We start from the raw sequence: 27,772 nt of genomic DNA, 5'->3' as shown, positions 1-27,772 counted from the left end.
CTGTGGGAGGAAACCGGAGCACCCGGAGGAAACCCATGCAGACACAGGGAGAATGTGCAAACTCCACACAGATAGTGGCCTGAGGCTGGAATCAAACCTGGGATCCTGGTACGCTGTGAGGCAGCAGTGCTAACCACTAAGCCACCGTGCTGCCCTAATCTGGGGCAAATAATAAATCCAGGGCAAATAATAAATCACTGCTGATCTCAAGGATGTTACCATCACCACTACCTTCAAGAAAGGAAACAAAGTGGACTGTAGAAACTACTAAGGAATCTCCTTACTCTCCATCGCTAGGAAGATCATTGCCCAAATTCTCACTAGCCACTTCTCCCAGTCTCTGAGGAAATACTTCCTCAAAGACAGTGTGTCTTCCAACAAATCATGAAACTATGCAAATGATTTTCATTGCTTGTCAACTTCCAAGAGAAATGCCAAGAACAGTATCAACCACACCCCACTCCCCCACCATAATATCACTTATTAAGCTTATGTTCCTGTTACTCCCGCCACTTGAATGTCTTCCTCTACTATAGTGCCATGGTCAATTTGCAGTCTGCAATCCCACTCTCATCCAAACAGCCAGAGAGAAGCTCAAATATATTGGATGTTTTCAGCTGACACTCCTGCCCTTCGGATCTTCTTTTCTGCCTTTAGTCTTACCCACCTGTCTCTGACCTCTGACCACTGACCAAATTTAAAAACCCTATCCTAATTGTTGTGATGGCCTCCTGGTGATGGCATTACAAAGACATAGCTACAGGATAACATGGATTGGGATCTGATAATTGAAGGATATAGGCATTTGGGAGCACAGGAAGGTAGGAAAGGTGGAAGGGTGGCAGTGTTATTTAATTAGGGTATTGGTACTATGGAGGGATGACCCATGTTCTAGAATCCAGAATGTGGGAACAGTTTGGGAAAAGATTAGAAATAGTAAAGACAAAAAAAATCACTTGTGAGATTGGTATATTACCCCCTCTCCCTCCACCCCAACTGTAACCCTGATGTGTCAGGGAGCATAAAACGAGAAGTAATGAGAGGGATCTTATTCTACATATAGACTGGAAAAATCAGATGTGCAAACATGGCCCAGGTGAGGAATTTGCAGAATGTTTTTAGGATAGTGTCTTGGAACGGCACATTCTGGAGTGAACAAACCAGCAAGCTATATCATTTAATATATTGTTCAATGAAATAGGATTAATTAATTAGGCCAGGGTGAAGGAAGCCCAAGGTTGCTTTATAACATGTTTGAAGTTTACATTGAGTTCGAGAGAGAGAGAGAGAGAGAAGAATGGGTCCAACTCTCATATTTTTTGGTACCGAGAATAGCTCTAATGTAATGAGGGGTACGCCAGGTTCCAAGCGATCGATTATGATAGGGGACTCCATTGTCAGAGGCAGGACAGACGTTTCTGCGGCTGGCAGCAAGAAATCAGAATGGTGTGTTGCCTTCCTGGTGCCAGAATCAAAGATGTCTTTGAGAGGGTGCAAATGTTTTCAAAGGGGTGAGGGACCAGCAGGAGATCATTGTATACATTGGAAGTAAAGACATAGGAAGTGAAGCGGATGAGATTCTGAAAGAAGGATATAGAAAGTTAGGCAGGAATTTAAAAAGTTGGTCCTCGAGCGTCGTAATAATTGGATTATACCCGGTGCTACGAGCTAGTGAGGGCAGGAATAGGAGGACACAGCAGATGAATATGTGGGTGAGGAGCTGGTACAGGGGAGAAGGATTCACATTTTTGGATCATTGGAATCTCTTCTGGGATAAAAGTGACCTGTAAAAGAAGGACTGATTGCTCCTGAATTGGAAGGGGACTAATATACTGGCAGGGAGATTTGCTAGAGCTGCTCGGGAGGACTTAAACTAGTAAGGAAGGGGGAAGGGGGGGAGGGTGAAGTCTGACCCAGGCAGACAGTGAGGAAAGACATCAATCTGAGACTGGTACAGTTGGGAAAAGAAGCGAGTCAAACAGTCAGGGCAGGCAGGAACTAAGCAGAGAACAAGGTAAGACTGATAAATTAAACTGCATTTATTTCAATGCAAGAGGCCTAAACAAGGAAGGCAAATGAACTCGAGGCATGGTTTATCCACCTTTATGTGTTTTAAGGGATATGAGAGCAATTACAGAGACGTGGCTCAGGGATGGACATGACTGGCAGCTTAATGTTTCAGGATACAAATGCTGTAGGAAGAATACAAAGTTGGTAGGGGCGTGAGGCAAGAGAGGAAGGGCGTTTTTGACAAGGGATAGCATTACGGCTGTACTTATGGAGGATATTCCCGGAAATACATGCTGGGAGGTTATTTGGGTGGAACTGAGAAATAAGAAGAGAATGATCACATTATTGGGATTGTATTATAGACCCCATCCCCGGTCTTCCCCCCCCCCCCCCCCCCACCAGTAGTCAGCGGGAAATTGAGAAATAGATTTGTTAGGAGATTTCAGTTATCTGTAAGAATATTAGGGTGGTTATGGTAGAGGATTTTAACTTTTCAAACATAGACTGGGACTGCCATAGTGTTAAGGGTTTAGATGGAGAGGAATTTGTTAAGTGTGTACAAGAACATTTTCTGATTCAGTATATGGGTGTACCTAATAGTGAAGGTACAAAACTTGACCTACTTTTGGGAAATAAGCCAGGGCAGGTGACTGAGGTGTCAGTGGAGGAGCACTTTGGGGCCAGCGACCATAATTCCATTAGTTTTAAAGTAGTGATGGAAAAGGATAGACCAGATCTAAAAGTTGAAGTTCTAATTTGGAGGAAGGCCAATTTTGATAGTAATAGGCAAAACAATTGATGAGCGACAGATGTTCACACGTAAAGGGACGATTGCAAAATGGAAAGGCTTCAAAAATGAGATAATGAGAGTCCAGAGACAATATATTCCTGTTAAGGTATAAGGCAAGGCTGGTAAGTGTATGGAATGCTGGATTACTAGAGAAAATGAGGTTTTGGTTAAGAAAAAGAATGATGTGTATGTCAGGTATAGATACGAGAAATCGAATGAATCCTTCGAGTATAAAGGAAGTGGGAGTAAACTTAAGTGGGAAATCAGGAGGGCAAAAAGAGGATGTGAGATAACTTTGGCAAATGGGGTTAAGGAGAATCCAGAGAGATTCTCTAAATACATTAAGGACAAAAGAGTAACCAGGGAGAGAATGGGGGCTCTTAAAGGTCAGCAAGGCAGCCTATATGTAGAATCACAGGAGATGGGGGAGATACTAAACGAGTATTTTCCATCAATGTTTACGGTGGAGAAGGACATGGAGGATATAGAATGTGGGGAAATAGATGGTGACATCTTGAAAAATGTCCATATTACAGAGGGGGAGGCATTGGATGTCTTAAAACACATAAAGGTGGATAAATCTCAAGGACCTCTTCAGGTGTACCCTCGAACCCTGGGAAGCAAGGGGAGTGATTGCTGGGCCCTTCCTGAGAAATTTGTATAATTGATAGTCACAGGTATGGTGCTGGACAACTGGAAGTTGGCTAACATTGGCTAACAATCCTGAGAGCCGGAATTTACATGTATTTAGAAAGACAAGGACTGATTAGGGGTAGTCAACATGGCTTTGTGTGTGGGAAATCATGTCTCACTAACTGAATGAGCTTTTGAAGACGTACCAAAGAGGATTGATGAGGACAGAGCGGTGGGCATGGTCTATATGGACTTCAGTAAGGTGTTCGACAAGGTTCCTCATGGTTGGCAAGGTTAAATCCAATGGAACACAGGGAGAACTAGCCAGTTGGATACAAAACTGGCTCAAAGGTTGAAGACAGAGACTGGTGGTGGAGGGTTGCCTTTCAGACTGGAGGCCTATGACCAGTGGAGTGCCACAAGGATTGGTGCTGGGTCACTGCTTTTTGTCATTTAAATAAATAATTTGGATGTGAACATAGGAAGTCTCATTATTAAGTTCGCAGATGACACCAAAATTGGAGGAGTAGTAGACAGCAAAGGTTACCTAAGAGTATAACAGGATCTTGATCAGATGGGCCAATGGGCTGAGGAGTGGCAGGTGGAGTTTAATTTTGATGAATGTGAAGTGCTGCATTTCGGAAAAGCAAATCAGAGCAGGACTTATACACTTAATGGTAAGGTGCTAGGGAGTGTTGCTGAACAGAGACACCTTGGAGTGCAGGTTCATAGTTCCTCGAAAGTGGAGTCACAGGTAGAGAGGTTAGTGAGGAAGGCATTTGGTATGCTTTCCTTTATTGGTCAGAGCATTGAGTGTATGGGGTTGGGAGGTCATGTTACAGCTGTACAGGATGTTGTTGAGGCCACTTTTGAAATATTGTGTGCAATTGTGGTCTCCCTCTGATCAGAAGGATGTTGTGAAACTTGAAAGGGTTCAGAAAAGATTTGCAAGAATGTTGCCAGTGTTGGAGGATTTGAGCTACAGGGAGTGGCTGAATAGGCTGGCGCTGTTTTCCCTGGAACACTAAAGGCTGAGGGGTGACCTTACAGAGGTTTATAAAATCATGAGGAATATGGTGAATAGACAAGGTCTTTTCCCTGGGGTGGGCTAGTCCAGAACTAGAAGGCATAGGTTTAGGGTGAGAGGGGAAAGGTTTAAAAGGGACCTAAGGGGCAACTTTTTCACACAGACAGTGGTGTGTGTGTGGAATGAGCTGCCAGAGGAAGTGGTGGAGACTGGTACAATTACATCATTTAAATGGCATCTGGATGGATATGTGAATAGGAACGTCTTAGGGATACGGACCAAGTGCAGGCAAATGGGACTAGATTACGTTAGGATATCTGGTCAGCATGGATAAGTTGGACTGAAGGGTTTGTTTCCATGTGATACATCTCTATGATTCTATGACTATCAGTATTTCAGAGTCAGGATTTCACCAGTTGTCTGAGACTTCTTTAACCTGAGTGGCAAACTTGGCGTGGATAAAGGTGAACCAGTGGAGGTATTATACTTAGACGTGGAAAGGAATTGTGGAACAGATGTTGGGACTCTCCAAGATGAGGTTCCAATGATTGTGTTGGCAGGGGTCCTTTGCAGTGCACTCCAGACAGAGTGTACTGCATAATTCTTGCACACTTTGCTGTTCACAACTGAAGAAGGCTAAGAGTGGACGTGATTGATGCTGAAAAACGGTGACAGTGGTAACAATTTTCTGAGGATGAAGATGAGGACAATAAGCAGGATAGAGTAATGAAGCATAGGAAGCAACAAGCCACATAGGACTTAATTGACATCCCCTTCCAAAAGATGTGAGTTGAATAAGGTCATCATGCATCGAATGTAAATTTGTTTGGTGTTTGAATGCTGCTTTTCTATTTGTTTTTTCTTAACTTGTACTGAACATGGGAAAAATAAACCTTATCGACTGTTTGAAGGCTTTACAACATGCGATGATCCCATATTCAACAATAACAAGGTATTATGCTATGCTAGGTTTTAGGCAAGGATTAGCAATCTTTCTTATATGATTCTAGCACATTAGGGAACTGAGGATAGGCAGCCTCTGCAGTTTTATTCTTACAGTGGCAGTTGATATCTTAAACAGACAATATATTTACAATTGTGAGAACTTATTTGTGATGAACTGTCACCAGTTCCACCAGAAGCATTTCTTTATTGTTTTCTTCCCACTATGTGCACTGCGAAGAGCTATTCTTGGCTGGCAGCATTTTTTGCTGGTGCACAACTGGGCTTTACAAATGGTGCCGGCTTTGAATTATGGATGGTTTCGACAGCAGTAAGCACTTCCCCTGCTGGTTATGCACGTTAGCGCATGTGCAGTGCCATGGAGGCATGGTGCATACAGAAGAAAATAAGAAATAAGAGCAGGTGTAGGTCGTTAAGCCAATTAGGCCTGCTCCACCATTCTATAAGATCATAGCTGATCTGTCCCAGGCTTCAACGATTCTTTAATTCTAGCTCTTTATAGCCCTCAACTCCTTGTTAAATCAGAAATCTATCTATCTCCTCTTTAAATACTTGCAGTGATCTAGCCTCCATAACGCTCTGGGATAAAGAAATCTAAATAATCACTATACTCCCTTCTCATTTTTAATTATATGTCCCCTTATTTTGTAACTATGTCCCCTAATTCAAGATTTCCCTATTGATTGAAGTACCTTGTCAGCATTTACCCTGTCATGCCCTCTCAGAAAGTTGTCTGTTCTAACAAAATCATCCCCCATTCTTCTAAACTTCAGTGAATGAAGGCCTTATCTCTTTAGCTGTTCTTAATAAGTTAACACTATCACTCAAGGAATCAGTCTAGAGAACATATTTTGAATAGCCTCCAATGCCAGTATATCCTTTGTTAAATGCAGGGACCAAAACTATCCACAGTATTCCAGCTGCAGCCTCGCCAACACCCTGTACAACTGTAACAAGATTTCACTATAAATCCAGTAAAGTGATCAGAAGAGAATTGCATGAGATAACTTCCTGGAACTGAGAGAGAAAACTAACATGAAAGTCCCCAAAATTGACAGTTGATTTTTGATAAAGTTTAGCCCAATATGTTTATCTGAGCCAGTTCTGAACAAAGAAATAATTGAAACTCGTGGTAGAAGTGATTCGAACTACCCCATAGTTTTCTCCTATAACACAAAATTATTTTAATAAAAAACATTAAAATCCCCATTAGACTGCATTCCCCATCCAACAACCATATCACATGACTGAATCTTCTGTTTTGAATAGCTTCAATTATACATTTTTTCTCAGTCTGATTTTTAACAGCAGAACAACAAACAGCTGCAAGATCAGCTAAAGCCTGCTGCTAGCCATGATCTCTCTTGAAACTTCATTTCATGGAAGAACCCTGTAATTTGCCGGAGAAGTTAACCAATTCCGAGTTTATGAGAAATTTTTTTAGTATGTACATATTTTCAAGAATCTTATTGCAACACCTTCATGATTGCCCTTTTTTTGTTATTTTAGTCGTAACTTATTTTCCTTTTCTCATCTTTTTTCTTTAAATGCTAAAATGTGTGTATAAAAATTTATCCCCGGTTCAAACACTTTAATAAACCATTCTTTCTTTTTCCTGTGCAGAGAGTTTATCTTGCATCAGTTAGAAATTCAATTTCACAAAAGGCTTGTGGGATCTCACTACAGCCTTGTTTTAAAGGGAGAAGAAATGAAATGTTTAAGAGTAAAAAAAAACGACTGTTGCATAGAATATTGAAGAAACTTTTTTTTGCGTATTTGGAGATTTAAAAAATATTAAGTTTAAAATTAGAGCTCTTAAATGTTTTTGTTTTTTTCTCATTTTTAATGCAATCTTTCCCATCTGATTTGTCATTGAATTCATTCATCTGGATTTAAACAACATCCTCAGTCAATATGAGTTGTTTCACAAACTCAGTCAACCACATTGTGTGAGCCAACATTTATCTTATTCACTCTACTGGGATGTAGGTGTCACAGGCTGGGGCATTATTTATTACCCATCCTTAGTTGCCCTTGAAAAGGTGGTACTGAGCTGCTGTCTTGAACCACTGCAGTCCATGTGCTGTAGATAAACCCATAATGCTGTTGGGAGGAAATTTCAACAATTCCAATTGACCCAGTGAAGAAGCAGCAATATATTTTCAAGTCAGGATGATGACTGGCTTGGAGGGGATCTTGAAGGCAGTGAAGTTCCCAAGTATCTGCTGCCCTTGTAGTGGCCATGGGTTTAGAAGGTGCCGTTTAAGAATCTTTATAAATTTCTGCAGTGCATCCTGGAGATGGTGCACAGTGCTGCTACTGAGTTTCAATGATAGAGGGAGTGGATGTTTGTGGATGTGATGCCAATCAAGTGGGCTGCTTTATCTTGGGTGGCATAAAGCTTCTTGACTGTTGTTGGACTCTTATAACACTCTTGACTTGTGCATTTTAGATGGTGGACAAGCTATGGGGAGTTAGGAGGTAAATTACTCAATACAATATTCCGAGCCTCTGACTTGCTCTTGTAGCCGCTATTTATATGGCTAATCTGTTTCAGTTTCTGGTTAATGGTAACCCCCACGATTTTGATATTGGGAGATTCAGTGATGATAGCGCCATTGAATTTCAATGGCAGTGCTTAGTTTGTTTTTTATTGGAGATGGTCATTACCTCACATTTGTGTGGCATGCATGTTACTTGCCACTTTGCAGGCTGAACCTGGGTATTGTCCAAGTCTTGCTGCATTTAGTCATGCTTCAGTATGTGAGGAGTCACTAATAATGCTGAACATTATGCAGTAAGCAATGCAAGTTCCCACTTCTGAATTTATGATGAAGGAAAGGTCATTAATGAAGCCGGTCTCGCCTACGACATTATCCTGAGGAGTTCTTACAGAGATGTCCTGGAACTAAGACCTCCAATAACCAAAATCATCTTCCTATGGAACTGGTACAAGTCGAACCGGCAGAGAATTTTCTCCCTGATTCCCATTGATTCCAGTTTTTCTAGGGTTTCTTGATGCCACATTTGGTCAAATGCAGTGAGTATCACTCTCGCCTCAGGAATTCAGATCTTTTGTTCACATTTGAATAAGGCTGTAATGAGGTTAGAGCTGAAAATGTGTTGCTGGAAAAGCGCAGCAGGTCAGGCAGCATCCAAGGAGCAGGAGAATCGATGTTTCGGGCATGAGCCCTTCTTCTTTCCGCTCTGATTTCCAGCATCTGCAGTCCTCACTTTCTCCTGTAATGAGGTTAGGAGCTGAGTGCCCCTGGCAGAACCCAATCTGAGCATCACTGAGCATGTTATTGCTGCACAGATGATGTTTGATAATGTTGTTGATATTGCCTTCCATCACCTTTGTGATGATCAAGAATAAACCTATGTGGTGGTAATTGGCCTGGTTAACTGAATTAGCTAGACAGTTGGTTCTCCATGCAGAATGATGCCAATTGCGTGGGTTCAATTCCTGCATCAATTGAAGTTACCGCGAAGGCGAAAGACCCTCAGGTTAAACCACAGCCACCAATGAGGGAGCAGCTCAGTGGTGTGTAGGACCATGGCGATTATACCTAGTATCACACAACATGATGTAAAGTATTATGAATGTAAAGGTGGTCCTTCTAACTAATAGTATCATAGACAGATCCTTCTGCAGCTGGCAGATTGGTAAGGGTGAGGTTCAGAATGTAATTGTTTCTTGTTAGTTTCTTCACCACCTACCACAGACTGAATCTAGCAGCTATAGCCTTTAGGGCTTGACCAGCTCAATCAGTAATGCTGCTACTGAGTCACTGTTGGTGATGGACATTGAAATCCTTCACAAAAAGTATGTTCTGTTCCCTTGCCACCCTCAGTGTTTCCTCCAAGTGTTGTTCAAACTTGCCAAGCATTGATTATCTTATCAAGTGAGGATGTTATATGGTAATCAACAGAAGGTTTCCTTACAAATGTATGACTGGGTGTTCAGAATCAATGTCAAGGAATCCAGGGCAACTTCAGGGCAAATTCTCTTTCTACCCCAATGATCTATCTTAATTCTTTGTATTTTAATGTGTGTAGATTTTATTTATGTTTAATGAATAAGTTGTGAAATTCAATAGCTTAACTGATCAGAGTAAGGTAACCAATTTATGTTCAGTTAAGATGTGGAGTTGTCGGTGGTGGACTGGGGTTGACAAGGTCAGAAGTCAGACAACACCAGGTTTATTTGAGATCACAAGGGTGCTGTTCCATTGTCAGTTGAAGTGTCGATATGCACGATCTTCTTGGAGATCCTCTCCATTTTGAGCCAGCGGTTTATGGTGTCGATGATAGCCATGATGTGGAGGTTCCGGTGTTAGACTGGGGTGGACAAAGTCAGATGTCACATGACACCAGGTCATGGACTAATAGGTTTATTTGCAATCACAAGGTTTTGCAGCGCTCTGAAATCTTGTGATTTCAAGTAAACCTGTTGAACTGTAAGCTGGTGTTGTGTGACTTCTGACAATGCTCAGTTATGGCCAACATTATGGTACGACCGTGTAGCCATTAGGAAGTGAGTTGAAACAGTCAAAGCTTCATTTGGAAAATTAAATCCTTGAAGGTTGAGGAAGGCATTCATTCCATCAGTCAAGAAAGGTATGGCACATATGCTTCTTAGCTAACAGGAGATCATTCAAACCATCATGCTGTGTCAGCTCTTCAAAAGAACAAAAGAATCTTTAACAAATGAGTACATCATTCATCCCCTTGAATCTGCTCAACCAGTTGATAAAACCCTGGTAGATCCGATGTGGTGTGAACTTCACTTTCCAAATCTATCCCTCCCTCCCTCCCCCTCTCTCTCTCTCTCTCTCTCTCTCTCTCTCTCTCTCTCTCTCTCTCTCTGTCTCTCCTCTCCCCCTTTCTCTCTGTCTCTCCTCTCCCCCTTTCTCTCTGTCTCTCTCACACACAGACAGACGCATGACTCCCTTGCCAATCTTGTCAGCTCAGTCTTGAATATATTCAATGACCCAGCCTCCATTGTTCTCCAGGGGAAGAGAATTCCATGGACCGATGACCCTATGACAGAAAAGATCTCTCCTTATCTCAGTGTTAAATAGGTAATTCCTAATTTTAAAATACGTCCTTCCTCTGCATGGCAATACATTCTCTCAGCATTATTCTGTCAGTCCCTTCTGATTCTCGGGAACAAATTACTGCAGATGCCGGAATCTGAACTGAAAACAACAAATGCTGGAGATCACATCAGGTCAGGCCGCATCCATGGCGAGAAAGCAAGCTAATGTTTTGAGTCGAGAAAACTCTTCATCAGAACTGAAGTGTGGAGGGGGCAGCATTTATGCTACAGTTTGGGAGAGGTGGGGGTAATGGGTGTAGGGTGCTGATGGAGGAATGATGTTGATAGTTCGAATTAAGTGATCAGAATGTGAGCATGGTAGAACAATGGTGTATCTCCTGCCAGACTTGAAAGCACAGTAAGTGGAATAAGGGGTGGGAAGGACACGATAACAAGCTAAATTGAAAGGGAAGAAGTGGGAGTTGGTTCACAATTTAAAGTCCAGGAGGCTGCAAAGTGCCCAGTCTGAAGATGAGATAGTGTTCTTTCAGTTTGTGCTGTGATTCAGTGGAACACTGCAACATGGTGAAGACAGACATGAGGGCATGCGAGCAGGACGCTGTGTTAAAATGAATGGCTAGGGGAATGTTGGGGTCCTACTTGTGCACACGTCCCCAAAGTGGTCACCCAGTCTGCATTTGGTTTCTACAATGTAGAATAGGCCACACTGGGTGCAGTGAATACAATACACAAGATTGTAGGAGGTACAGGTGCAATGCTGCTTCACCTGGAAAGTGTTTAGGCCCTTGGATGGTGAGCAGGGAGGAGGTGAAGGTATACCTTGTAACACCTGCCATGTAATCGCAGAAGGTGCAACACCAACTCCTTCATCTCCAACAGGTTAAACAGCATTCAAGCAATTTCCCTCTGACAGGTGTTATAGTTTCCTGTTCCCTGTATCCCTCCTGTCTTGAATAGGCGCTATTTAATTATCACTAACCTTCTCCCAAATCCCCTGGCTGCTCTTGCCCCAGAATGCTTTCAGGTTTCTTATTTTCAGCAAATAAGTGAATTTTGAATGTGCATTTTGTCCTTATTCATTCTTTGGATTTGGACATTCCGGGCAGGACCAGCATTTATTATCCATCTTTAATTCACCTTGAGGGAATGGTGCATTGTTGCCTTGAATCATTGCAGTTTTTATGCTGAAAGTACTCTTTTAGTACTTTAGAAAGAGTTCCAGAGTTTGTACCATGAAAAGTGAAGGAGTGGCCATTATATTTACAAATTATATGGTGTGTGACTTGGAAAGCTCAGAGGTGTCCAAGATTGTATTGAATCTGTTTCCACCATATTCACCCTCCCAGGTAGGGAATTCTAGTTTGGAAAATTTTTTAAAACTTTTTGAATTAATCATAGTTACCCCCTGGATTTTTTTGTCAATAATCTTAAATTATGTCATCATTTTTTATAATACTACTAAGTACAAACTAAAAATCTTCTTCCACTGTTGCTTCATGTGTTAATAACTTACTTATATGATTATAGGGATATTCAGCATTTAACAATACTCCAGACGTATTTCAAAATGAAACCAAATCATTTGCATCAGGTAAAATGATAGAATTTATTTAATTCTGTGCATTTTTATCGTGTACATAAAGCTTTTTTTTCATAAATAATCAATGACTGATGTTAATTGTAGCTTAATGATAGTTTACTAAAGAAAAACTTGTGCATGCTAAAGACTGCAATGTTTTGGAATATTTTTCGAGTAGTTAGCACTAAACAGTTTTACGTAGTTTATATATGACTATCTTAATTTTTCAGCACATCTTCATAAGTTTACCCATAACCTGAGTACAGTATGTAAAAACTATGACAGTGTGCATTTGTGTGCTTTTCTATATATGCCAGACTCATGGTTTTCTAATTCCATGACACGCTGTTTGCAGAAGTTGCAATAACCTATCTTTAATAAATTTTAGAATCTGGAAAATTAATGAATTTGCATTGATGTTAACATAGGTAAAAACAAGGACTGCAGAAGTTGGAAACCAGAATCTAGATTAGAGTGGTGCTGGAAAAACACAGCAGGTCAGGCAGCATCCGAGGAGCAGGAAAATCAACGTTTCGGACAAAAGCCCTTAATCAGGAATAGAGGCAGGAAGCCTCCAGGGTGGAGAGATAAATGAGAGGGAAGTGGGGGTGGGGAGAAAGTAGCATAGAGTACAATAGGTGAATGGGGGTGGGGATGGAGGTGATAGGTCAGAGAGGAGGGTGGAGTGGATAGGTGGAAAGGAAGATAGGCAGGTAGGACAGATCATGGGGACAGTGCTTAGCTGGAAGGTTGGAACTGGGGGGAGGTGGCGCAAGGGGAAATGAGGAAACTGGTGAAGTCCACATTGATGCCCTGGGGTTGAAGTGTTCCGAGGCGGAAGATGAGGCATTCTTCCTCCAGGTGTCGGGTGGTGAGGGAGCGGTGGTAGAGGAGGCCCAGGACCTCCATGTCCTCGGCTGAGTGAGAGGGGGAGTTGAAATGTTGGGCCACAGGGCGGTGTGGTTGATTGGTGCAGGTGTCCTGGAGATGTTCCCTAAGGCGCTCTGCTAGGAGGCATCCAGTCTGTCCAATGTAGAGGAGACTGCATCGGGAGCAACAGATACAATATTGGTGGATGTGCAGGTAAAACTTTGATGGATGTGGAAGACTCCTTTGGGGCCTTGGATGGAGGTGAGGGAGGAGGTGTAGGCGCAGGTTTTGCAATTCCTGCGGTGGCAGGGGAAAGTGCCAGGACGGGAGGGTGGGTTGTTGGGGGGCAAGGACCTTACCAGGTAGTCACAGACGGAACAGTCTTTGTGGAAAGGGGTGGGGGGAGAAATATATCCCTGGTGGTGGGGTCCGTTTGGAAGTGGAGGAAATGTTGTCGGATGATGTGGTTTATGCAAAGGTTGGTAGGGTGGAAGGTGAGCACAAGAGGGGGTTCTGTCCTTGTTACGGTTTGAGGGGTGGGGTTGAGGGCGGAGGTGCAGGATGTAGATGAGATGCGTTGGAGGGCATCTTAAACCATGTGGGAAGGGAGATTGCGATCTCTAAAGAAGGAGGCCATCTGGTGAGTTCTGTGGTGGAACTGGTCCTCCTGGGAGCAGATCCAGCGGAAGCAGAGGAATTGGGAATATGGGATGGCATTTTTGCAGGACATAGGGTGGGAAGAGATGTAATCCAGGTAGCTGTGGGAGTCAGTGGACTTGTCAATGTCAAGTCAATCGTCATTAATGGAGATGGAGAGGTCCAGGAAAGGGAGGAAAGTGTCAGAGATGGTCCAGGTGAATTTAATGTCAGGATGGAATGTGTTGGTGAAGTTGATGATTTGCTCAACCTTCTTGCGGGAGCACGAGGTGGCGTCAATGCAATAATCAATGTAGCGGAGGAAGAGGTGGGGGGTCGTGCCGGTGTAACTACGAAAGGTGGACTGTTCCAGATAGGCATAGCTGGGCCCCATATGGGTGCCCATGGCTACCCCTTTGATCTGGAGGAAGTGGGAGGATTCGAAGGAGAAATTGTTAAGGATAAGGACCAGTTCAGCCAAACAAATGAGTGTCGGTGGAAGGGTACTGTTAGGGACGTCAGGAGAGGAAGAAACAGAGGTCTTGGAGGTCCTGGTCATGGCGGATGGAGGTGTAGAGGGATTGGATATCCTTGGTGAAGATGAAATGTTGGGGGCTGGGGAAACAGAAGTCTTGGAGGAGGTGGAGGGCGTGGGTGGTGTCTCGAACGTATGTGGAGAGTTCCTGGACTAGGGGGGATAGGACAGTGTCGAGGTAGGTAGAGATGAGTTTGGTGGGGCAGGAGCATGCTGAGACAATGGATCGGCCAGGGTGGTCAGGCTTGTGGATCTTGGGAAGGAGTTAGAATCAGGCAATGTGGGGTTCCCGGACTATGAGGTTGGAAGCTGTGGGTGGGAGAACTCCTGAGGTGATGAGGTTCTGTATGGTCTGGGAGATGATGGTTTGCTGATGGGGGGTGGGGTCATGGTTGAGGGGCGGTAGGAGGAGGTATCTTTGATTTGGCATCTGGTTTCAGCAGTGTAGAGGTCAGTGCGCTAAACTACCACTGCACCCCCTTGATGTTAACATGTCAGCCTTTGTTGATTTATGAAGGCAAATTAAACCCTATACTCTGGTGCAATTGAACAATGCACATTTACTATTTTGAAATTGCAAATTCATGACCAATTCTATCAAAGTGTTACATATGCACTGCCTCATTTTGTTTGTAAATAACGTATGGCTTGTATTTATTGTACATTTTTTTTCAATTGCTTCAAGAAAAATGTATAAAGATTTGAGGTGATAGAAACATATGATGGTGTAAAGTTCATTTGCATGAGTCTTTTCAAGAATCACTTAAGTGCTCCACATCTATCTTAATCAGCAATTGTAATAGGACAAAGTTGACTCAGTTAATAAGTGTACATTTGTAATTGTGCGGATTTGTATTATTTGTTCCTTGTTTCAGATGCAAAAAGAGCACTCAGTGAAGTTGAAGAGAGAATTTCAAGTTTAAGTAAGGAGCCTGTTATTGGCAATATAATCAATACTTCTACGGTGTATCTTAATCAGGGTCAGAGATTCTTTCTTGAGTATATTCCACATTTGGAAAAATATGATTTCTACAGGTAGGTTTGCTTTCTCAAGATTTAATTACAACAGTGTTAAAGTATCCATTCTAAGCTTACAATATTGACGTTATTTTTTTAAAAAGTAGCTTAAATGTAATTATTTGGAAAATGTTTTCTGCATCATAAATGTTTCTAAATGGTTTCCAAATCATGGGTGCTTCATGATAAAGGAATCATACACAATGTTTACTGTTACAGTATCAAGGCGTTTGAATGCGTATGTGTCTTTTTATAGATGGCTTGTTGGTGTTGCCCTCTGCTGTGCTGTGATTCTTATCCTTGCTTTCAATTATCTTGGTTTGCTTTGTGGAACATGTGGCTTTGACAAGCACGCTTCTCCAACCACAAGAGGCTGTGTATCAAACACAGGAGGCAACCTTCTTTTAGCGTAAGAACTTGTAATATTATGACAAAATAATTCAAATATTGATGTCACATAGTTGTATATTGTATGCAACATTTGGAGAAATTTTCTTTAATTACAATATTAAGTTTCAAATTAAACAAACATTTTTTTAAAAATCTATTTACCATTTCTTTTAGTGGAGTTGGAATCAGCTTCATCTTCTCCTGGCTTATGATGCTGGTAGTTTTGGTGACCTTCATTGCAGGTGGAAATGTTGAAAAACTTGTTTGTCAGTCTTTAAAAGACAATAGTTTATTCAAGGTAAAGTGGAGCTTTGTTGTAATTTAGTGTTTCCGGTTATATTCACTTCTGTTATTTACTTTTGATTGAAAAGGACTTTATAATCTTTTTGGTCCACCAGTACCTTGACCACTCTCTTCTCTTGTAAGGAGTAATTAAAGCCTGTTTTAAATATTTCACCATCCTTTTGTTCACCATCCCTAATATCTCCTTATGTGACTCTGAGCTGAATTAACAAGGCATTGCAATCTTCTTAACTCTTTGCCCCAGTTAAAAATAGTATTTGGGAGCCCATCCACAAAAGATCTGGCTGCTTCACATCCATTTAATGCCTGATGGAATGTTAGTTGGCTCAGGGTGAAACTTCAACTTTCATCTGGAGAGAAGGTCCTGTCTTAGAGAGCTTTAAGGCAATTAGATTGGCTGATGACTCTCTAATTCCAGTAATGAGCAATTGGAGCAGCCATTGCAGGCACTGAAGTTAAATCCAGAGGAGAAGAGATTATGGAGGCCAGACTAACTTTAAATCCAGACTATCTGAAGGAGAAAAGATTGTGAAGGCCAGTCTTCATCCATTGTATCAGTGAGTACAATGACAGGTTCATCATGTGGTGAAGAGCTGGGTTTGAGAGCTAAAAAAACAGGTATTTGGCCTTGAGTTGGGTGAGTGCCTCAGATGAGGTCAGGTGACATCCAAAGAAGGTTCCTCCCCATCCCCTCAAACACTATTCCTTAACACCAACACATATAGGAAAAGTTGCCAGGTCCCTTACATGGTGTGAGTTTGTCTCTGCTACAAGTAAAACAGTGGTGGGAATAGAATGAAACTCTGAAGTGCCACGTATGGACCTCAGTAGACACAAGGTTGGGCAAGCCACCCAACCGCCACCACCCCTCCAATTAAAAGTGAAGGTAGGTTGAGGGTGGATGGATAGATGGTGGGCAAGTGACATGCTTTGTTTTCAGTCCTTTCTCTCCTTTCAAACATTGTGGTGATTTGGGCCTGGTTGTAAAAGAAGCCCTCTGTGTCAGATGTCTAACAGTTACTGTTGTGAAGCACCTTGAGATGTTTTACTATGATAAAGGCAATGTATGAATTAATATAAATGGTTCCCAATATTGAACAATCGGTTCAGATTAAATAAGATTAAACGTGACATGGGATAGAACTTTTGCAGAGATTGAAGTTTTAGTGGCATTGATTCTTCTAACCTTGAAAATCTCAACCATTTTCAATTTTTATGTTTTACAAAAATTGTTAAAGAATCCACTGACAATCTTTCAGTGAACATGGAATCCTTATTTGTAAAAGGTTACTTTATCAGCAATTTTAAAATTTGATTTCTTTGATTATATTTATATTCCTAAAATGTTTGAGCCTGGAATGTTTTCAATGGTGAACTGCACTACTTCTGATATCTGGAAAATAATTGTTCTGATTATTTGTCTCCAAATCTGTTTCATTTTTGCAATTTTCAGGTTCTGGATACTCCTTATTTGTTAAACTCACAATGGAAATATTTTCTTTCTGGACTTCTGTTTTCTGAACACAATATAAATGTCACTTTTCAAAGTGTATACAGGTAAGATACTAAAGTCTAGTGCTGCTTTGTTTCTCGGAAAATATCTTGTTCTGCTTTATCTCCTTGCTATCTTCTCTCTAATAGATGAAGACTTCACTGGAATTCAGATTTGCCATGTGATTGTTCTTCATTTATAAACTTGGACAGTATGCATTGATAGGCTACTCAGTGACAGGATATATCACAGCCATTCCCAATCCTGTCTTTGCACAGCGTCTCCATAGATACCTGTGGAACACTAAACAGTGTTGAGGAGTGCGAGCCCTGATGAATGTCTTCTTCCATCTACTCTAACTAAGTTATAAGAGATTCTGAAGCTATTTACTGTGGCTGACAAAGCCATTAACAGCACAATGTCTTCACTAATATCTTTCTGGGGTCTTTCAACTTTTTGGGGTTTGTACCTATCAGCTTCATAGCTAGGATATTCTTCCATACTGAAGGTGTTAAAAAGTCATAATTTGGCAATTGTTCACTTTTGCACTGAATGTAACTACTTATCTGTGAACAGTATTAACCAATTGCATCCAACCTTTTTTTTAACTGTATTTGCCATTGTTCTTTTTCCAAGGACTTTGGAAAGGCAACAATGAAGGGCTTTTCTCATTTGTAATTCTATAATCATTTTACTAATTCATATTTGTACAATCTTTAAATATAAATATTAGTTAACATTCTTTTAAGATAGAATGACATTGTGCAAATGTCCAAGTATAGCATTATGCAAATTAGGAGTTATGACTTTTATTCTCCCAGAGCCATTTTGTGCATAAATATGTGTAAAAAGCATGAGGTATAAGCACTAAATAAGTTTTTTTATTTTAATTTTAAACAGCAAATGCCGCAAAAATGAAGGCATTTATTCAGCTTTACAACTACAATACTTATTCAACATGGATCGTGTAAATCTCAGTGGAGTAAGTAAGAGCATTCTTGTCATCTCTAAGCAGAATAATTAAACCTGGGTGGATTCTTGATGACTTAATTCCTATGGAATGCAGGCCTTTTCTTGGTTTAGAAATCTGATTTTCTTATGGGCTGTTTCTACATTCAGGCTTCCTAACAACTTAGGAATGGCAGGTGGGATGATGTCTTTTCTGTCAAAGGGAGGATTTCTAATTAAAGGGACTGTAAATTGAGTTGCACTAGCTTAGGAGCACTTGGATTTTTGAAGCTGAAGCATCTGCAGAAATGGAAAGGAAATTTGGGTTAGATTATTACCACACCAGATCCCCTGTCACCTCTATCCATCTGCCTCTGGTCTTTAATTTTTATCTGGTGGTCCATTGTGGGATCTGAGGATCGCTAGTGAGGCAAGCTCTCCTATGGATTGATGAAAGAAGGAGAAGCTCTATATAAAATCATACATGGATAGGTGTCGTCAAGAGAATCAGTAACAGAAGTTTGGCACCTCCAAATGAGACACAGTGCACAAAAAAGATCCATGATCTCAGTATAAACTGACAATTCTATTTAATCACTCGTAGTGCAAGGTGGAACTTCCTAAATTGTACTTATGCTCTGTCAAAGACTGATGTAGTAGTGGTGCTTGATTATAAGCAAATTCTTCCTACCATGACCATAGATCCCCTGTACCACCACTCGCAGTGTTTTGCTCCCCATATGACTCATCTCCTCCTTGGAATCCGAGATTTGCTGCCACTTCACCCCCTGCTGGTTACACTCCCCAGGCCACAGCCCATGCAATCTCACAATCCCAGTGCAGAATTAGTGCTATATTCAGTTGCAGCAATCACCCTCTCTATGCTACTTTAATCACAGGCGGCCTTTTTTCTGTATTTGCTGCGGCTGCGTTCATAATCAGCAGTAATTGTGAGAGAGAACCAGCCTATGGTGGAGCGGTTTCTCAGAAATTCTGACAATTCCATATTCAGAGTGGTTTATCTCTGGTTGCTCACCCTATGACTTTTCCCAGCCATTTATGGACTTTCAGGAATGCGATTGCCTTTTGCCATTGTGTATTTTGAGCATTTTAGGCCACCTTGTTAATTCATACTTTATAGTATTAGCCGTAGAGTATTTAAATATCAGAAAGAGGCTCTTCAGCCCTTCATGTCAGTGTAGTTTTAAGCAGCAATCTGTTCTAGTCCTAATGTCCAGCACTTGGCCTGTAGCATTGTTGCTGTGGTGTTTCAAGTGTTCATCTAAGTACTTAATATCATAGAGTCTTAGAGATGTAGAGCACACAATCTTAAATATTAGGATGGTTTCTGCCTCTGCCATTTTTTCTGATATTCACTACCCTCTGTTTGAAAAAAAAATTCTTCCTTAAGTCCTCTTTAAACTACCTGCCCTAACCTTTAGCATATGTTGGTTATTGATGACTCTATTAAAGGGAAACATTTCTTCCTATCTCTGCTACCTATGTCCCTTATAATTTTGCACACCTCAATCAGATTCCTCCTCAGTCTTCCTGGCATTAAGATAAACAGTCCTAGCCTAGATAGTCCCCCTTCACAGCTGAAATACTTCAATCCAGGTAACATCTTGGTGAATCTCCTCTGTACTCTTTCCAAAACAATCATATCCTTCCTGTAGTGTGGAGAGCAGAACTACACACAGTACATCAGTTGCAGTCTAATGTCTTATACAGCTCCATCATAGTCTCCATGGTCTTGTATTGAATGCGTTGATTAATAAAGGCAGGTGTACCATGTATCATCTTGACCATATTATCCATCTCTCCTTTCGCCATCAAGGATCTATGAACATGCACACCAAGGCCATTCTGATCTTCTGTATTTCCCAGGGTCCTACCATTCATCACTACTGCTTTACCTTGTTAAGCCTCCCAGATTGCATCATATCACTCCTTTCAGGATTGAGTTCCATTTGCCACTGTTCCATCTGACCAGCTCTTTTATGCTGTCAAAGAACCGTACAGACAGGAATAGGCCCTTCAGTTCGCTAACAGGCTTCTTTGGTCCCTGCACTGACACATGATGCCTTTCTCATGCAAAAACCCCTTGCCTCTATGTGGACCCTATCCCTCTATTCCTTGCCTATTCATCTGTCAAGGAGACTCTTAAACCTTACTGTTGTATCTATTTCTATTGGCTCTTCTGGCAGTGCATTCCAGGTACTTACCACTCTCTGTGTAAAACACTTGTCTCTTAAATCTCCTTTAAACCTTCTCCCTTTTAACTTAATACTGTGTCCGTACTGATTGATATTTCTAATGTGGGAAAAGGATTCCAATTATCCATACCTCTTATAATTTTGTAAATTTCTATGAGGTCCTCCCTCAGCCTCCAACACTCAAGTGAAAACAAACCAGATTTGTCTAGACTTTGCTCATAAGTAATACCCTTCAAACCCAAAAACATCCTGGTAAGGCTTTTCTGCACCCTCTCCAAAGCCTCCACATCCTCCTAGTAGTGTGGTGACCAGAACTGTACACTATGTAGCCTAACTAAAAGTCTATACAGATGCAACATGATTTGTCAATTTTACTTTATGTCCCGAACAATGAAAGCAAGCATGTGACAACATTATCCACTTGTGCAGCTGCTTTCAGGGAATTGTGGACTGCACGCTTAAATCCTGTTATATGTTAAAGCTTCTAAGGGCTCTACAATTTACTGTCCTGCATTAGATCTTGCATCACCTCGCATTTGTCTAGGTTAAGTTCCATTTGCCATTTCTTTGCCCAAGTCTCTATTTATATCCTGCTGCATCCTCTGGCAATCCTCCACATTATCTGCAGTTCCCCCAGCCTTTTTGTCTTCCACAATCTTACTAATCACACTACTTACATTCTCCTCCAAATCATTTATAAACAACAGAGGTCCCAGCACTGATTCCTGCAGAACACCACGGGTCATAGGTTCCTAGCCAGAAAAATACCCTTCCACAGCTACTTCCTGTCACCAATGTTAGTTAAATTTCCATCTTACCAGCTCACTACAGATCCCATGTAACTTCACCTTTTGTATCATGCCCGCCATGAGGGAGCTTGTAAAAGGCCTTGCTAAGGTCCATATCAACAACATCCACAGGTCTGACTTAATCAATCATCTTTGTCACTTTCTCAAAAAAAACTCAAATTAATTTTTGATATATGATCTCCCTGCATAAAGCCATGCTGTCTATTGATCATAAGTCCATATTTCATGAAATATGTATAAGAATTTTCTGCAATAATTACTTTACCACTGTTGTAAGGCTCATTGGCCTGTAATTTCTCAGATTATCCCTGTTGCCCTTCTTTACCAAAGGAACAAACATTGGCTATTCGCTAGTCATCTGGGACCTCTCCTTTGACTAAAGAGGATACAAAGATTTTGTACAAGGCCCCAGCAATTTCCTCCCTCACCTCCCTCAGTATTCAAGGATAGATCTCACTTGACTACCTTAATGCTTTTCCAAACACCCAACATCTTTTTTATATCGACCTGCCCTAGAATATCAACATGTGCCTCTCTAGATTCACCATCCACCATGTGCTCTCCTTTTGTGAATGTCAATGTGAAGTATTCATTAAGGATCTCACCCACATCCTCTGGCCTCAAGCATAAATTTCCTCCTTTATCTTTGAGTGTACCTACCCTTTCCGTAGCTCACCTCTTGCTCCTTATATATCTACAAAAGATCTTAGGATTTTCCTCAATTCTATTTGCCAATGTAATTTCATGGCCCCCTCTTTAGCCCTCCTAATTACTTATTTAAGTTTTTTCCTACTTTCTTTATATTCCTCAAGTGCTTTGTCTTCAGTTTCCTAATTCTTATGTACACGTTTTTTTGATTAAGCTCATAATTTCACTTGTCATTCAAGATTCCCAAATCTTGCCATCCTTATTCTTCACTTTCATGTGAATATTAACTCTAATCACCTGGCCAGATGTGGATTAACCCTCAAAAAGCTGCCACAAAACTAGAGTTCCGGACTAATATTACCCACTTGATTGCTACGTCGGCTTCTTCCACCACCACATCCCACAAATGAATAAATAGAAGAGTTCTAGCTTCATCTGCCTTAATTATCATTCTACTCGCATTAAAACAAATATATTTTAGACCACTAATCCTGCCATGTTCAGTAAACACTCCTTTTCTGCTCTTCGCTCTATTCTTACTGGCATTAGTCTCAGACTCCTCCTCAGCCATTTCACTCACTGACCCATTGCTGTAGTTTCCACCTTTCTGTCAAAACCTGTTTAAATCTTGCTGAGTGACACTAGCAAATCTCCTTGCAAACAAACACATATTTAACTGCACTATCTTCTTATTCCTAACCTTACTGACATGTGGCACAGGGAGTAATCCTGAGACTACAACTCTAGAGTTTCTGCTTTTCAACTTGCTACCTAACTTCCTGAACTCCTTTTGCAGGACCTCATCTCTTTTCCTGCCTGTCATTACTACCAATGTGTACCAAGACCTCCGGCTACTCAATGTCTTGTGCCCCCTCAGAAACATCCTTAACCCTGGTACGAGGGAGGCAACAAACCATCCTGAACACATGGTCTGTCACTGGACACAGGCTTTGAGTCACAAAAACAACTTTCAACTGTCTCTCTCTCTCTCTACCTCCTGACATTAAGCCATACTTGGATCCATTTTGCCTACTTGCCCTAAATCCAATGGCCACCTTCACCAGTCCCCCATGGAAGGTTTTGTGAAAACATTTTATGAACTATATCAATGGCACTATCCTCAGCTACTCATGTAGTCACCACCTCAAAGATTTAATCAGATCTGTAAGACATAATGTCCCTCTGACAAAGCCATGCTGACTATTCTTGATGAACTGTTGCCTCTCCTTGTGGGGATTAATTCTGTCCTCCATAATTTTTACCAAAAGTTTCCTTATCTCTGATGTTAGACCATCATGCCTGTAACTTCCATGGTTTTTCCTGCAATCTTTCTTGAATAATGATACACCATTTGCTATCCTCTGCGCTTCTAACACCTCTCCTATGGCCAGGGAGGATTTTTAAATGAATGCCAGGACCCTTGAAATCTCCTCCCTTGCTGCCCACAGTAGCCAGAGATATATCTCAATGGGTCTGAGGTTGTACCCAATTTTAAGCCCACTATAAACTGCTAATAGTGCCTCCCTCTCAACTGTAATTTGCTCCAGTATATATCAGTTCTTCTCTTGAATACACTGCCTGGAAAGATGGTTGAAGCGGGAAACCTCAACCTATGAAAAGTATTTGGATGAACAGTTGAAATGTTATTACGTCAACCTAGTTCTCAGTTCCCCTTTCCTAATTTTTCTGCCTTTTAGTCAGCATTCATACTCACTTGCAGTTTAATAGAATGACTTGGATCAGTTTCCTTCATTCAAAATATCATCTTTTAAAATTCATCCATGAATGGCGTGAAATCCATAGATGGCAAATTTCTGTCCCTAAAGGATATTAGTGAACCAGGTGGTTTATCCTAATAATCAGCAATGGTTTTGTGGTCATCATTAGACTCTTAATCCCTGATTTTTATTGAAATCAAATTCCATTTTATTGAATTCACATTCCACCAGCTGCCCTGGAGGAATTTTTAAGCTGAAGTATTAGGGAACGGTATTTTCAAGAACACTTACTTCCGTTGGCAATAGCACGATTCTAGTGGGATCAGTTTGCGTGCTTTGTTCTGCGCATGCTACAATGTCTGTGCCATTCTGTGCAAGCTCACTGTTGATGCCGGTGTCCATGCCATTCTGCACATACGCTGATGCCAGTTGCTAACAGAGCAGTTTTCTGTGAGAGGTACTGTACACAGAGCAGATTTCTTAGATTTTTCAAATGTTCTGTTAAACCTCCTTTTGTTTTATTAATAATATGATTTCAACCTTCATCTGGGCTGTGATATACTTTGCCTTTGACTTTTGGGTGATTTTTGAGTGATTGAGAGTAATATGTTTTGCTGTTCTGCCTCTAACGTCACTTTTTCCCATAGGCCCCGTTTATTTCTATTAAGTGATTTTCTATACGCGAGGTTTCGCTGGAATGCAATTACAGTGTTATGGGAGAACTACTTGTACCTGTTTCTGGATTCCTAGTCTAGTGGCGATACCATTATCTATTGCTGGTTGACCCACAATGCCCTTAGAGATGGAATTCCAGGATTTTGATGAAGTGACAGTGAAGGAATGATGATATATTTCCATGGTGAGGGGCATGGAGGGGAACCTGCAGGTAGTACTGTTCCCATGTATCCGCTGCCCTTATCCATCGAGATGGAAGTGATTGAGGGTTTGGATCCTGTCTAAGGACCATTGGTGAATTTCTGCAGTGCATCTTGTAGATAGTACACACTGCTATTACTGAGTGTTGGTGGTGAAGGGAGTGGAGGGAGAGTAGATGGAGAGCTAATCAAGTAGGTTGATTTGTCCTGGAAGGTGTCAAGCTTCTTGATGTTATTGGGCCTCTATCCAACCAGGCAAGTGGGGAATATTCCATCACACTCCTGACTTGTGCCTTGTAAATAGTGGACAGATTTTGGGAGTCAGGAAGTGAGATACTGACTGCAGTGTTCCTCACCTCTGACCTGTTCTTGTAGCTGCTGTGTTTATGTGATGAGTCCAGTTAAGTTTCTGGTCAATAGTAATCCCAGGGATGTTGATAGTGTGGGATTCAGTAATGGTAATACCATTGAATGTCAAGGGGTGGCAGTTAGATTACCTCTTATTGGAGATGGTCATTGCCTGACGTTTGTGTGGCATGAATGCCACTTCTTCTAAGTTCTGGAGCACAAGTTCTCAATAGTATTGCAGAAATATTGTCAGGCCCCATAGTCTTTGCAGTATCCAATGCCTCCAACTGGAGTGAATCAAATTGGTTGAAGGCTGGTATCTGTTTTTGCTGGGGACCACTGGAGGAGGCTGAGATGGATCATCCACTTGGCAGCTCTGGCTGAAGATTACTGTGAATGCTTCCGCTTTATCTTTTGCACTTGTGTTTTGGGCTCTTCCATCATTGCAGATGGGGATATTTGTGGAGCCGCCTCCTCCAGTGAGTTGTTTAATTGCCCACCACCACTCAACTGAATGTGGCAGGGCTGCAGAGCTTAGCTCTAATCCATTGGTTGTGGGATCTCTTAGCTCTGTCTGTCACTTGCTGCTTATGCTGCTTGGCATGCAAGTAGTCCTTTTTGGGAGCTTCACGAGATTGACACCTCATTTTCAGGTTTGTCCAGTGCTGCTGTCGGCATGCCTTCCTGCACTCTTCACTGAGCCAGGGTCGATCCTCTGGCTTGATGGTAATGGTTGAGTGGGCGATATGTCAGGTCGAGTTTACGATTGTGCTGGAGTACAGTTCTGCTACAGTAGATGGCTCACAATGTCTCAAGGATACTCAGTCATTAACTACTGAATCTGTTCAAAGTCTGTCCCATTTAACATGGTGATAGTGCCGCACAATACAATCAGAGGGCATTCTCAATCTGAAGGTTAGACTTTGTCTCCACAAGGACTGCCTGGTGGTTATTCTTACTGATACTGTCACAGACAAATACGTTTGCAGCTAGCAGAATGGTAAGGATGAGGTCAAGTATGTTTTTACCTTCTGTTGGTTTCCTCACCACCTGTAGACCCAGATTAGCAGATATATCCTTTAGAATTCGACCTGCTTGATGCATAATGTTGCTGCTGGGCCACTGTTGGTGGACATTGACATCTTGAACCCAGAGGACATTTTGTTCCCTTACCACCCTTGATGCCTCCTTCAAGTGTTGTTCAACATGATTCATTAGCTGAGGGAATACGTGCTAATCAGCAGGAGGTTTCCTTGTCAATAGAAGATTTAGGTTGTTTGGACTGTGACCTCTGGTCTTGACTATCCCATGAGAGATAACATCCTTTCAGCATTTACTCTATCAAGCCCCTTAAGATTCCTATATGTTTCAACGAGATCACCTCTCATTCTTCTAAACTTCAGTAAGTAGAATCCCAACCTGTTCAGTCTTTTGTGATAAAGCAATCTCTTCATAACAAGGAACATTCTGGTTACAAAAATTGCTGGAAAATGACTGAATGGGAATACCCATCATGTTTAACTGGAAGCCATGAGATTTCATTAGGTCTGGAGTTATTGTTGAGGACACCCAAGGCAATACCCTCCTGACTGTGGACCACTGTACCACTTGTTCTGCTGGTTGTGTCCTGCTGGTGGGACAGGGCATATCCAAGGGTGGTGACAGTCATATCTGAGATACAGCTTTCCCAATTCTGGCATTCAGCCGCAACTGTTAATGAGGAGGACGTTGTCGGGTCAACAGGAGTGTTTCTGCCATTGTCTATTTCAGTGCCTATGTGTTGTGTGGTAGTCCATCCAGTTTCATTTCTTTTTTTCTTGAGACTTTTTTTTGAAGTGTATAATACAAAGTGGCTGCTGAGCCATTTCAGAAGGCAGTTAAGAGTCACCCACATTGCTTTGGGTCTGGAATCACAGATTTCCTGCCCTGAAAGATGTTAATGAGTCAGATGGGTTTTTCTGAAAATTGACACTGGTTTCATAGTTGTAAGTTGATTCTTAATTCCTGATTTTTTTTATTATTAATTCAAATTTCACCATCTGCCATGGCGGGATTTGAACCCAGGTTCCCGAACATTAGCTGAGTTTTTGGATTAATAATCTAGCAGTAACACCACTAAACTGTTGTCTCTATGATTTCTGTACCTACATTGTCCTTCTCTATCATGAATACATGTGCAAAGTACTCAGTTAAAACCTCACTGATGTTTTCCAGTTACACATACAGATTGTCACTTTGATTTCTCATGGTCCCTATACTTCCCCTGGTCATTCTCTTGCCCTTAATATATATTTAAAATGCCTTCGGATTTTCTGTGTTTTGCCCACCAATGTTCTTCATATCCCTGCTTTGCTTTCGTAATGTTTCTTTTAAAAATCTCTCTTCACTTTTTACGTGCCTTTTGGGTCTTCCAGTGTTGTGAACTCTCTTCCCTCTGCCCTCATCAAATCCTGTACATTCCTCAATTTCCAAGGTTCTCTGGACTTGTTAGTCCACCCTTCATCATTACAGAAACATGTTAGTTATTTCTTTTTTGAAAGCCAACTACTGCTGTGATGTAGACTTTCTAACAAGTAACTATTCCCAGTCCACTTTGATCAGATCATGTCTTATATTTAAAATGCCCAACTCCCAGTTCAGAACCCTTATTTCTGGTCTATCTTTTTCCTTTCCATGACTACTTTAAATTTGACTGTTAGATTCGCTACCATTGAAATTTTCCCCCACTGACACTTCTACCATTTGCCCAGCTTCTTTCCCTAAAATTAGGTCCAGCACTAGTCCCTCTCTCACAGGACTTTCTATGTGCTGGCTTTAAACTTGCCTGACATTTTAAGAATTTCACTCCCAGAGTTTGAGGGGCAAATGGGGAGGCATAAAGTGAAGGTAATGATCTTAGGTGG

The 27,772-nt window shown here is 41.4% G+C and overlaps 1 protein-coding gene across 13 annotated transcripts in view; it reads left to right on the top strand.

Moving 5' to 3' along the window:
* Positions 1-27,772, top strand: part of LOC140463132 (prominin-1-A-like) — a 277,560-nt gene that overhangs the window by 166,350 nt on the left and 83,438 nt on the right. For all 13 annotated transcript variants that reach the window (XR_011954618.1, XR_011954626.1, XR_011954624.1 and 10 more), the window contains 6 exons: positions 12,013-12,076; positions 14,981-15,140; positions 15,379-15,531; positions 15,687-15,810; positions 17,269-17,372; positions 18,208-18,289. Coding sequence is in view for 4 of the 13 variants with exons in the window: in XM_072557201.1 (XP_072413302.1) it covers positions 12,013-12,076; positions 14,981-15,140; positions 15,379-15,531; positions 15,687-15,810; positions 17,269-17,372; positions 18,208-18,289 (687 nt within the window). In the remaining 9 variants the exon portion in view is untranslated. The remainder of the gene's footprint in view (positions 1-12,012; positions 12,077-14,980; positions 15,141-15,378; positions 15,532-15,686; positions 15,811-17,268; positions 17,373-18,207; positions 18,290-27,772) is intronic.

The sequence above is a fragment of the Chiloscyllium punctatum genome, chromosome 1 (genome assembly GCF_047496795.1).
Source record: "Chiloscyllium punctatum isolate Juve2018m chromosome 1, sChiPun1.3, whole genome shotgun sequence".
Taxonomy (NCBI): Eukaryota; Metazoa; Chordata; class Chondrichthyes; order Orectolobiformes; family Hemiscylliidae; genus Chiloscyllium; species Chiloscyllium punctatum.
Note: the sequence above shows the minus strand (reverse complement) of the source record. Positions and strands in the feature narration are given on the sequence as shown.